This window comes from Mobula hypostoma, chromosome 5 (assembly GCF_963921235.1).
Source record: "Mobula hypostoma chromosome 5, sMobHyp1.1, whole genome shotgun sequence".
Classification (NCBI taxonomy): Eukaryota; Metazoa; Chordata; class Chondrichthyes; order Myliobatiformes; family Myliobatidae; genus Mobula; species Mobula hypostoma.
The window spans coordinates 962,508-976,111 of record NC_086101.1 but is presented as its reverse complement, the minus strand read 5'-3'; the positions used below and the strand labels follow the sequence as shown (position 1 = coordinate 976,111).

The 13,604-nt window shown below is 45.8% G+C and overlaps 1 protein-coding gene across 1 annotated transcript; it reads right to left on the bottom strand.

Annotated features, from left to right (window-relative positions):
- Positions 1-701: 701 nt before the first annotated feature.
- LOC134346475 (gastrula zinc finger protein XlCGF17.1-like) lies at positions 702-9,246 on the bottom strand. Its single transcript, XM_063047848.1, has 3 exons — positions 9,075-9,246; positions 4,486-6,200; positions 702-3,343 (listed from the first exon to the last, which is right to left on the bottom strand). Exons 2-3 carry the CDS (start codon positions 5,463-5,465, stop codon positions 3,307-3,309), a joined length of 1,017 nt encoding a protein of 338 aa, XP_062903918.1. The 5' UTR covers positions 5,466-6,200; positions 9,075-9,246; the 3' UTR covers positions 702-3,306.
- Positions 9,247-13,604: the final 4,358 nt, after the last annotated feature.

The following is a 13,604-nucleotide window of genomic DNA, read 5'->3' as shown; positions in this document are numbered from 1 at the left end:
CTGAGAGGGGATCTTATTGAAACATGTAAGATTATTAAGGGATTGGACATGCTGGAGGCAGGAAACATGTTCCCGCTGATGGGTGAGTCCAGAACCAGAGGTCACAGTTTAAGAATAAGGGATAGGCCATTTAGAACGGAGTTGGGGGAAAACTTTTTCACCCAGAGAGTGATGGATATATGGAATGCTCTGCCCCAGAAGACTGTGGAGGCCAAGTCTCTGGATGCTTTCAAGAAAGAGGTGGATAGAGCTCTTAAAGATAGCGGAATCAAAGGTTATGGGGATAAGGCAGGAACTGGATACTGATTGTGGATGATCAGCCATGATCACAGTGAATGGCGGTGCTGGCTCGAAGGGCCGAATGGCCTACTCCTGCACCTATTGTCTATTGTCTATTGACCTCATGTTTTAGTCCCACGTAATCGCAGTTGAAAAGGCCTGCTTGCATTTACCCTATCTAAATCACTGATAGTTTTTCTAGGAAGAGGTACAGTCGACATTTCAGGCCGAGACCCTTCGTCAGGACAGAAACGTCAACTGTACCTCTTCCTAGAGATGCCACCTGGCCTGCTGCGTTCACCAGCAACTTTGATGTGTGTTGCTTGAATTTCCAGCATCTGCAGAATTCCTGTTGTTTCCACTGATAGTTTTTTCTACCACCATCAAACCTCCTCTCAATCCTCTATGTTCTATTGAATAAAGTCCTAACCCCTTCAATGCTTCCTGATACCTCAGCTCTAGACCCGGCAACATCCGTGTCAAATTTCTCTCTGCTCTCCCAACCTTATTTATATCTTTCCTGCAGGTAGGTAACCAAAACCGCGCACAATACTCCAGATTATTCCTGGAACACCACGTGGTGAAGTGCCAGCCATTTTACCTGCCGTGGGAGATCTCAGCAATCATTTTGTTGGAGGTGTACATTCCACCCCAGGCTCCAGATGAACTTTGCGATGTGATCAACAGGCGCGAATAGTACACCCTGATGCTACTCCCATCATTCTAGGGGATATTTGAACCAGGCCAGCTTGAAAAAGTCTCGAAATAATTATTACCAACAGATCACTTGTCATACCAGTGGAGCCAACACCCTGGGCCACTCTCACACCACCATCGATCGTTTACCATGCTATCCCATGCCCACAGTTTGGAATGTCTGAACACCTGGCTGTAAGCCTTCTCCCGGAGTATCGGCAGACACTGAATACCGCAGCAGCAGCAGTGAGGACCAAGGAGATATGAACAAGTGAGCACAGGAACAACTTTGATTCGGTGCATTCAGACATTCATATTCGAGTGTGAATGAGTACGCCTGACACCGACTTCATTAAAACCTGTGTAGATGTGTGTCTGCCAACCAGAGCTCACTATACATACCCCAGATCAAAAGCTGCGGATGACCAGGAGGCTCGTAGTCTGCCGGGCGTTAGATCTGTGGCATTTAAGTCTGGCCACCCAGGTCTGTACAAGTAAACGAGGCATGACTTGCAGAGGGCTATTTCAAGAGCCAAGAAACAATTCCAAGCAAGGTTGCAGGCGACATCGAATGAATGTCAATTCTGGCAGGGTTTGTAGGCCATTACTTCCTACCAAGGTAATGCTCTGAAACCAGAGCTAACCAAATAGCCGGAGTATTAAAGATATTTTCAATCTCATTGGTACTGTCAGAAGTTCCCACCTGCTTCAAAAGGTCTACAATTATACCAGTGCCCAGGAAGAGCTGGGTGAGCTCCCTTAATGACTATTGTTCACTAGCACTCTCATCTTAGGTGACGAAGTGCTTTGAGAGTTGGATTATGGCTGAGATCAACTCCCGCTTCAGCAAGCACCTGGACCCACTGCAATTTGCCTATCATCCAATACTCCAAGTGACGCCTCGCCTGTGCTTTATAAAGATTTAACAATACATCCTTGTGTGTGTATTTTGGTCTTCTTGAAATGAATGCATACATAGTATGTGCCTTCCTCACCAACGACTCAGCCTGCAAATTAAACTTCAGGGAGTCCAACACAAGGACTCCCGAGTGTCTTTGCAGCTCAGGTGTTTAGAAAATGGCCTGCGCTTTTATTTGATATAACAAACTGCACGATGATACACCTCCCAGAATACTGTCAAAACGAGTTTTGTCTGAAATAAATTTTCTGTTGTAATTCAGTGAAATCTACTGGAACTGGGCTGCTGAGAACGCACCAGCATTTGTTCACTGGAGGTCAGATCTTCAACCCATTGATTTTGCATTGATGAACCACTTCTGACTCCATGTTGTTTACGTTATTGAGGGATAGTGCAGAGCACACCAGGACATCCGCATGCAGGATACTCAACAGATCTTTATTGACAACCCTGCTCGTACAGTGTGAGAACTCCTCCCATGTGGAAGTGGCTAACTGAGTGACAGAGGAACGACACTTAGCTACCAATAAACTTCCATCAGTCCACATGAATAACGAATATACAACTGGGAAATAATACACTTTATTGGAGAACATGTAACCTTCAATTGAGCATTCGACCATTACGAGGACACTTAGCAGTCGTATTCCAACATCAACCATTTCTGAATATCTGTGAATAAACCATCAAGAGCAATTTCTGTACTTATCTGATTACCTGATACCTCCTTGAAATTCAACTTCTCTATCCCCCGCTTCATTCCCAGAACATTTGGTGACGAACGTATCTGTTTCTCTCCTCCATTGAGAGGAGGGAAAAGATCACCTTGCCTTAACCCACCCTTGTGGATGCTGACTATGAAGTGAACTACCCTTCAGCTCTGGGTGCAAAGTGAAAGTGTTTGCCCAACTCACTGAGGGGTCAACTGCTCCTTCACCGTCACCATCGTCAATTGGCTGAAAGATAAATCTGAGAGTATCATCATCTCCATCCAGAGCATCCCATTGACAATGTGACTTATGGACCTCAGCTTCCAAAGAACATTCACTATCTACAAGTTGGTTCATATGGTGCCAACCTAAACTCTCTAGAGCTGTCTGGATTTAATAGACTGATGGACTGGCTCTGTCCCTGACATGATATGTCCCTGCACATCTCGGAAGTGAAACAGCTTGATGTACTGAGATCGTAACCTTCTGTCCTCTTTCCAACTATCAGGGTTTTGTTCGCACGTCAGAATCAGCTTCATTCTGCTGTTTTCTCTTCCACATTATGGTCTGCGATTCGATGACTTCCTTAGTAGTGTCGATTATTTGCTATTTGACCTTTACAATATCATCTGCTGTCTCGTGCACTGATCACTCACAGCTTCATCGCTGGCTCATACAGTGAAATGCTGCGTTTCCCTGCACTCACCCAGACGGCATGGTTTCCAGCACTCTTGTCCCTCTAAGAGAAGAAAGATCAAGTAAGATCACCGGCTTACAACTGGACAATGACAAGACCATTTGCACGGAGAATCACAGATTTACACGGCACAGGAACCCGTCCACACCTTCTTCACCACCCTATTCACGTGTACCACCCTTCCATCCGTGTCCACCACTTCCCTTCTGCTTCTTTTGACTAGATCCCCGAAATCACTTTGATTGAGTCTATCTTTAAAAATATCAATATCAGAAATACCGTGCTGGTATGGCGCCATTCACACTGTATGCCCTGCTCTGGTTTAACTTCCCGAAATCAATCACATTTTGCTTCTCCCAGTTAAGTTCCACCTGTCGTTCCTCAGCCCACTTTCCCAGCTGGTCTCCATCCCACTGACAACCCTCACTTTCACCACACACCAGTTCTGGTGTCATCCACAACCTCACTAATTGTCCGACCTACATTCTCCTCCAAATCGTTCACAGACGTGACCAACACCAGTTTACTGCAAGATGACAGAGAGAAGTGACAGTGGAGACCAGCTCAAACAAAGAAGACAAGCGAAACAAAGAGCAGGAGAGTGGTGGTGGAGGGAACTCGTCGGATCTGGTGTCCAGGTGGAAACAGAGAGCTCTGTGGCTTTCCTGATGGGCTTTGCATCATGAAAATAAGATGATCGTGGCAGGGAACTTGAAATCATTGGAAAGATTTTGTGTGTGTTGCTTGGATTTCCAGCATCTGCAAATTTTCGCTTGTTTGTGACTGGGCAATTCCGCTTGTTGCGGACAGAGCTAATGTACTTGACAAAGTGGGCTCCTGGTCTGCACTGGGGCTCACTGATGTCGAGGGGCCCGCACTGGGAGCAGCAGACAGAGTAGGGCAACTTGACAAGACTCACAGGTGAAGTGTTGCCTCAGCTGGAAGGACAGTTCGTGATCCAGAAGGGACTGAGGGGGGAACTAAATGGGAACGCGTAGCACTTCCCTCGCTGGCAAGGATATGTTCCAGGAGGGAGATTTTGGGCGGGGGGGGAATGTAAAGATAGGAAGGTAGGAAGCTGTTTAGTCAAGATAACTGTGCAAATCAGAAGGTTATAAAAAAAAGCTAGTGTGAATGTGATTTTGTGAGGCCCTGCCACCTGTCTTTCTCGGGTCACCTGTCACCTGAATGTTTCCGGGTGGATGGTGGAGGGATTACAGGGATGCCCAGTGAAAGGCTTCTCCCCAGTGTGAACCCGCTGATGTTTGTTCAGTTGAGTTGACTGACTGAATTCCTTCCCGCAGTCTGAGCATTTGAAAGGTCTCTCCCCAGTGTGAACTCGCTGATGTTTGTTCAGTAGAGATGACCGACTGAATTCCTTCCCACAGTCTGAGCATTTGAAAGGTTTTTCTCCAGTGTGAATTCGCTGATGTTCCTTCTGTTGAGAAGACCGAGTGAATCTCTTCCCACATTCAGAACAGGTGAATGGCCTCTCCCCGGTGTGGACTCGCTGATGAACTTTCAAGTCATATAACCGAATAAATTCCTTCCCACAGACTGAGCAAGTGAATGGTTTCTCCCCAGTGTGAACGAACTGGTGTGTGACTAGGTGAGATAATCGAGTGAATCTCTTCCCACACTCAGAGCAACTAAATAGCTTCTCCCCGGTGTGAAGTCGCCGATGCACTTTCAAGTCAGATGACCGTGCAAATTCCTTCCCACAATCTGAGCAGGTGAATGGTTTCTCCCCCGTGTGAACTCGCTGATGTATTTTTAAGTCAGATGACCGCGTGAATTCCTTCCCACAGTCTGAGCAGGTGTACGGCTTCTCCCCAGTGTGAATTCGCTGATGAACTTTCAAGTTATATGACCGTGTGAATTCCTTATCACAATCAGAGCAGGTGAATGGTTTTGCCCCATTATGAGCAAAATGATGTTTCTTCAGTTGAGCTGACTGAGTGAATCCCTTCCCACAGTCTGAGCAGGTGAATGGCCTCTCCCCAGTGTGAACTTGCTGATGTTTCTTCAGTTGAGCTGACTGAGTGAATCCCTTCCCACAGTCTGAGCAGGTGAATGGCCTCTCCCCGGTGTGAACTCGCTGGTGTCTCTGTAGTGTTGAAAAGTGAGTGAATCCCTTCCCACAGTCTGAGCAGATAAATAGCATCTTCCAGTGTGAACTCGCTGATGTTCATTCAGTTGAGATGATTGAGTGAATCCTTTCCCACATTCAGAGCAGGTGAATGGCTTCTCCCCGGTGTGAACTCGCTGGTGTCACTGTGGTGTGGTTAAGTGTGTAAATGCCTTCCCACCATCCGAGCAGGTCAATGTCCCCTCACTGGTGAATTTTCTGATATACCTTTAACATCTATAACAGAATGGCCTCCTGCTTGCAGAACAGGTGGAGCATCTCACTATGGTGTGAACAAACTGGATGATTGAGTGGTTCCCCTCCCTCACACAGAGCGGGTGAATGGCCTCTCCCCACTGTGAATTCACTGGTGTGTCTGTAGTAGCCTGTGAGTGAATCTCTTCCCACACTGAGAGAAGGAGAATGATATCTCACTACGATCAATTCTCTGGCAATCAGGAAGTCAGACGTTTGAATCCCTTGTACAATCAATGCAGTTGAAGAACTGATCTCCAGTAAACAAATGCTGGTGTTTTCTCAGCTCCCGGTTCCAGTGGATTTCACAGAGTAAAAACAGAAAACTTCATTTCAGAGACAGAATACATCACCAGCTGGGATGAGATAATTCTTCATCTCCAAGGATCGACAACAGATGTGTTGGTGTTGCAAAGAAAATATTTGGTCACTCCTTAAATATCCAGACAGAGACAGCAAAACTGATGTGTTGTTGTGTTTGAGATTCCCGTGCACAAGTGTTCTGCCATTTCGAACCTGTAAAAATATTTGCAAAAGCCATCAATGGGTGAAGGACAGTATTTCAGGAGAGATTTTAGTCTGTGGTGAGAACATAAGATCATAAGAAATAGGAGCAGGAGTCGACCATCCGGCCCGTTGAGCCTGCCCTGCCATTGAATAAGATCATGGCTGATCTGGCCATGGACTCACCTCCACCTACCTGCCTTTTCCCCATAACCCTTAACTCCCCTACTGTGCCAAAATCTACCCAACCTTGTCTTAAATATATTCACTGAGGTAGCCTCCATTCCTTCATTGGGCAGAGAAATCCGCGGATTCACCACCCTCTGGGAAAAGCAGTTCCTCCTCATCTCCATTCCAATTTCCCCAAATCTTGAGGCAATGTCCTCTAGTTCTAGCCTCACCTACCAGTGGAAACAACTTTCCTGTTTCTATCTTATCTATCCCTTTCATAATTTTACATGTTTATACCAGATCTCCTTTCAGTGTAATCTCTGGCATCACAATGTTACCCTGTTCAACTCAAGTTGTGATGTACCCCAGGCTCCTGTGGGAAGTGAGGGAGGAGATTGCTGAGCCTCTGGCAATGACCTGTGTATTATCAATCAGGACAGGAGAAGAACCAGAGGACTGGAAGACATTGTTCTCTTGTTCAAGAAAGGGTGTAGAGGTAACCTAGGAAAGTATAGACCAGTGAACCTTACTTCAGTGGTGGGCAAGTTGTTGGAGAAGATCCTGGCAGGCAGGACTTATGAACATTTGCAGAGATATAATTTGATTAGGGGTAGTCAGCATGGCTTTGTCAAGGGCAGGTCATGCTTTACAACCCTGATTGAATTCTTTGACGATGTAACAAAGCACGCTGATGAAAGTAGAGCATTGGGTGTAGTGTACATGGCTTTCAGTAAGACTTTTGACAATGTTCCTCATGTGAGGCCCATTCAGAAAGTAACAAGACAAGGATCCAGGGAGACCTTGCTTTGTGGATCCAGAATTGGCTTGTCCACAGGAGGCAAAGTGAGGTTGTAGATGGTTCACATTCTTCATGGAGGACGGTGACCAATAGTGTTCCACAGGGATCTGTTCTGGGACCTCTCTTCTTTCTAATTTTTACAAATGACCTTCATGAGAAAGTAGAAGGGTGGGGTAGTAAGTTTGCTGATGACACAAAAGTTGAGGTGTTGTGGATAGTCAGGATGGTTGTCAGAGGTTACTGCGCCACATTGATAGGATGCAAATCTGGGCTGAGAGGTGGCAGGTGGAGTTCAACCCAGTGGTTCATTTTGTTAGGTCCAATTTGAAGACAAAAAACAATATTAATGTTCGGACTCGTGGCAGTGTGGAGGATCAGCGAGATCTTGGAGTCCATGTCAATAGTACACGCAAAGGTGCTGTTCAGGTTAACATTGTTGTTAAGAAAGCCTTCATCAGCCATGGGACTGAGATCAAAAGCCATGAGGTAATGTTACCAATATATAAGGCCTTAGTTAGACCCCACTTTTGGTGTTTAATTCAGTTCTGGTCACCTCACTACAGGAAGCATGAGGATAATATAGAAAGAGTGCAGAGAAGATTTACAAGGATGTTGCTTGGATTGGAGAACATGCCTTATGAGAATCGGTTGAGTGAACTTTGGAGCAACAGAAGATGAGAGGTGACCTGATAGAGGTGAATAAGATGATGAGGGCCAGAGGCTTTTTCCCAAGACTGAAATGGCTCACATAAGGGGGCACAGTTTTAAGGTGTTTGGAAGTAGGTACAAGGGGCATGTCAGAGGCAGGTTTTACACACAGAGAGTGGTGGGTGTGTTGAATACACCGCGAAGGTGGGAGAGGTGGATACAATAGGGTATTTTAAGAGACTCTCAGATAGGTACAAGCTGCTAGAAAAAATAGAAGGCTATGTGGTAGGGAAATTCTAGGCATTTTCTCAATTAGGTTGCACAGTCGGCACATTCTGGGCTGAAGAGTGTGTAATGTACAGTAGATTTCTATGTTTCTATTTGAACTCCTCATCTTCTAACTAGGCAAGGATCAGGCATCCTGAGTGACTATCAAATTCTCTGACTGTATTCCTGTCTGCATGAGAATGGGCTATTTCTGCCTTCAATCAACCTGTGACTTAGCTCAATGTGTCCTCTCCTTTGGTCATGTTCCACACCACCACAAGGGGCGATCCTGGAGATCTCTAAGTTACTCAGATCGGCTCCCCCCATCCCCCCGCCCCCGCCCAGCTGATTTGCAGTGATGAACCCATTGATGGCGACGGCAATGACATGAAAGGGAGGGTGGTAGTTGTTCTCATTGGAGTTTCGCACATTTGTGATGTGAAAGCCATAACTCACTTGTGATTGAGGACAAAGCTGTTTAATATCGCTATTTATCCAGAGAGAACTAAAGCTAACAGAAGAATTTATTTTTGCCATACAGCACTAACGGACATTTTTACAGACTTGAAGGTGGACTCTTCATCCGAGATTAACTGGGAAATATATTTTTGTTCCGAGTTACTAATCCTTGGATTTATATAGCTGGAACTCGGCAGTATTTGGGAGATACACTCACTCCCATTTCCTCCGACTGTACGGGGACAACGCTGGTAGTGTCACCCATGGCTGCCTCTTTACCCAGAAGGCGCCACAAACGAGAAACCTGTCTCAGCCACCGAAAAATCACGCGATGCGCATGCGCCACAGAAATGGCGGCGGCTCCAGCCCTCATCAGTCGAAAGATCCGCGGGGCCCGGGTACGGATCGTGGGGCTGAGGGAGAGGGAACGGACCGGGCCTGTCCTGGAGTGCAGGACCAGTGCGGCCGGAGCTCACAGTAATAGCCCGTCAATCGCGTTTCGGACGCCGGTGATTAATATCCCGCCCGGAGACCCTTCTTACCCGCAGCCGGACCTTCTGAGCCTCTCGTCTACTGACCGCATGCGCGATAGTTGTGACTACCTCAGACATCTGCGCATGCGCGGTAGTTGGGACTAACCGAGCCCCTCTGCGCATGCGCGTGTGAGCAAACCGGCGAATATCTGCAGACAACGCACATCAAAGTTGCTGGTGAACGCAGCAGGCCAGGCAGCATCTCTAGGAAGAGGTGCAGTCGACGTTTCAGGCCGAGACCCTTCGTCAGGACTAACTGAAGGGTTTCGGCCTGAAACGTCGACTGCACCTCTTCCTAGAGATGCTGCCTGGCCTGCTGTGTTCACCAGCAACTTTGATGTGTGTTCCTTGTACATTCTACAAGTTCAATCTCTTGAGGTCCAGTACTGACCTGGTTTTTCCTATCCACTTTCATGTTAAAATCGCCAATGATTATTGTGAGGGGATCCAGGAGTGCCCCTATTAACTGATTGACGAGAGACAGAGAGAGACATTTATCATTGATGGATGGTTTGGAAAGGAGAGAGAGACGAAGATCAACAGTTGGACTGTCGCTTTAAGGCATTGGAAGTAACTTTGGATTTTTACTGAGTTTGGAGTTGGAGACAGCACCGAGCAGCTCGTAAATTGCTATGGTGACTGAAGGTGGTGTTATTTAATGGACACTCAATGTTATGATTTTCAGCACATTATTAACGTTACTTCCAAGGACTTGTTGCCTGCTTGTGCATTCCTTCACAGACAAAGGAAGGAGGGACTCTCTGAATGACGTGATGCTCAACCTGGTGAAATAAATGGGAGGTCAGATGATACAGACCTCAGACACATGATCTGGACACTGAATGAGCATTGTTGTGCCCACAGAGAAAGTGGGTTTTGGAGGATCGATCAGGCGGATCGATCCAAATTGCTATTCCAGCGTGAAGAAGGGTTGACTGGTGAGGAGTTGTCATTGTGTCCACCCCTGCCGGGGTGATAGCTCCACCACAGAAGACCGGTCCCCCTGGTTAAAGTCACAGTCGGTGATGTGTAAAGGATTTCGGAGGACGAGGAGAAGATCGACGGCATCAGCTCACCTGAGGACTCAGTTCACTCTCTCTCTCTCCCCGTCATTACTCAAATAAATACCACGTCCTGAACTGAACTTTACTCAACATTGTAAGACTGTATCTTTTTACCCCGAGACTTTTTTCATATATATTCCACACTTACTTGTATATATAATCATTGCTAACCTGTTTGATTTATCTACATTTATATTACTGTATTCCATGGTTACTAATAAATATTATTAGTTTATAGCAATACTGGACTCCAAAGTGTTTTCCATCTCTGCTGGTTTCTTAACCCCTGTCACGGGGTACGTGACAAAATCATGACATTGCCCTTCTGACACACCTTTTTTTTTAATCTCCTGCTGTAATTTGTAATCCACATCCCGGCTGCTGTATACAAGGAGGCCTGTATACAACTGCCATCAGGGTCCTTTTACCCTTGCCATTTCTTAAATCAACCCATAGAGACTCCACCTTCCGATCCTATGTCATAACTTTCCAATGATTTAATATTATTTCTTATACACAGAGCCACACTACCCCCTCTGCCTAGTAACCTATCATTCCGATACACCATATATTCTTGGACATTCAGCTCCCAATGGCAGACATCCTTTAGCCAAGTTTCAGAGATGGCCACAATGTCATATTTGTCAATCTGTAGCTGAATTTCAAGGTCGTCCATTTTATTCCTTATGCTGCTTGCATTCAAATATAACACTTTCAGTCCAGTATTTGTTGCATTCTGTTTTAACTGCACCACGCCTCTATTGCCCTGTAACTCATCCCACTGGCTGTGATTAAGCCTCATCTCCTGGCTGTTCTCTCTATAATCTCTGTTGCTCGCTATCTTTGATATATAAAAGCACAAACACAAGGAAATCTCCAGATGCTGGAAATTCAAGCAACACACATAAAAAACACTGGTCAACGCAGCAGGTCAGGCAGCATCTATAGGAAGAGGTCGACTGTACCTCTTCCTATAGATGCTGCTTGGCCTGCTGCATTCACCAGCAGTTTTTTTGTGTGATCTTTGATATATTTCTGTTTTCCCTGTCCTCAGCTCTATCACCCTGTTTCCCATCCCCCTGCCAAATTAGTTTAAACCCTCCCTAACAGCTCTATTAAACATGCCCGCTAGGATATTGGATCCCTTTGGGTTCAGGTGTAACCTGTCATTTTTTTACAGGTCATACCTCCCCCAGAAGACTCAAGATTCAAAAATTTTATTGTCATTCTAACTGTACATCAGCCCTGCAGTGCAGAATGAGACAGCGTTTCTCAGGGGCAGTGCAATCATAACATAACAAACGCAACACTAAATAATAAACATAACAATAAATAGTAAAACACAACAGCCACATGTCAGTTAAAATCAGTTATAAATGTCCAGTGCAAGTTAAAAGTGTCCAAAGCAGAGTCAGGTGGAGCAGCTATTTAGCAGTCTGACTGCCTGTGGGAGGAAGCTGTTTAGTAGCCTTGTGGTTTTAGTTTTGATGCTCCTGTAATGTTTACCTGATGGCAGAAGAACAAACAGTTCATGGAGAGGGTCTGAGGGGTCTTTAATGATGTACCGTGTCTTCTGGAGGCATCGACTCTGAAAGAGGTCTTGGACAGAAGGTAGGGAGACTCCAATAACCTTCTCTGCTCCCCTAACCACCTTCTGCAAGGCTTTTTTGTCGACAGCACTGCAGCTGGAGTACCAGGTTGTGATGCAAAAGGTCAGCACACTCTCAACCACGCCTCTGTAGAATGTAGTTAAGATGTTAGTGGGGAGTGATGCTTGTTTAAGCTTCCTCAGAAAGTGCAATCTCTGCTGGGCCCGTTTCACAAACCCAGTGGTGTTCCTGGACCAGGTGAGATTGTCCGAAATCTGCACCCCGAGGAACTTGATGTTTTCCACTCTCTCCACTGTGGAGCCGCTGATGCTGAGGGGTGTGTGCCCAGGCTGAGACCGTCTGAAATCGACGATCATCTCCTTGGTTTTGGTGACATTAAGCATCAAGTTATTATCCCTGCACCAGCTCTCTAGGTGTTTGACCTCCTCCCTGTACATAGTTTCATCATTTTTGCTGATGAGCCCCCCACTGTGGTATCATCAGCAAATTTAATGATCAGGTTCTCCTTGAATCTGGCTGTACAGTCATGTGTTAGCAGTGTAAACAGCAATGGGCTAAGCACACAGCCTTGTGGGGATCCAGTGCTCAGTGTGATGGAGTCAGAAATGTTCCTGCCAACACGGACTGACTGTGGTCTCTCTGTCAAGAAATCCAGAATCCAGCGACACATGGCAGTACTAAGGCCAAGCAGCGACAGTTTCTCCACTAGTCTCTGCAGGATGATGGTATGATGGTGAAGAGCTGCAATGATCCAGGAACCCGAAGCCCTGCCCCCTACACCAGTCTCTCAGCCATGCATTAATATGGCTGATCATTCTATTCTTGCACTCGCTAGCACGTGACACGGGCAGCAATCCCGAGATTACTACCCTCGAGGTCCTGCCATTCAGCTTCCTACCTAACTCCCTGAATTCTCTCTTCACGACCTCCTTCCTTTTTCTACTGTCACGTGACTGGCAACAACGAATATATCAATTGAGTCAGGTTTTATAAAATCAAACAAACATTTATTAACCTCTGATCAACAATAGCGAAAAATATTCAGGCCACTAATTTAACCGGAAGTTAACTGCTATACGGCAACTCTGGAACGGTTCTTAAAAAGGTAAATGCAAAAACAGTTCTTAAAGTGGTAAATTCAAAACAGTTCTTAGAATGTTAAATGTGAAAGTCCAAGAGATTTATACAGTCAATTAGGAGAGACTTTCCTGAAGTAAAGAATTCCTCGAAGATGTGTCCTGACTGCTGATCACAGCCGGAACCTGCCTTGTCCGCAGGATTCACAACGACGGAAATAAAACAGTTTAAAGGAACTGACCTTTTCCTCTGGAGAAAAGACACTGCATTATCCTTCCTACATTAGCAGGGGATATCTCAGTTGCAAGTCACTTTTTCTTGAACAAAGATTCAATAAAGACCGATCCTCTCCAAAACTGCCAAACGATATCAGCTTTCCTCGACTTGGAGAATTCCTGTACTTTGGTAAGGTCTTCACTCTCCAACACTACTTACAATAGAAAGTAGAACTCCACTTTGAAACAAAACTGCGTTATTAGCTGAATACGCAGTAAAACGGAGTATCTAACACAAAACTAAACTGGAAAACTAACTGCGTCACCCCAGGGGTCTCCCCTTATATACCTGTGGTGAACATGTCATCACGTGACCTCACATCGGCGGGAAAATCACATCATGTGACCTCCATAAGATCATTACTTCATGCTCATCTGATACTCAATTACATCATGGTCATAAGACAGTCACAAGATATCCATGAGATATGTAACGCTACCTATGTCATTGGTACCAACATGTACCGAGACTTCTGGCTGGTCACCCTCTCCCTTCAGAATACTCTGCACCCG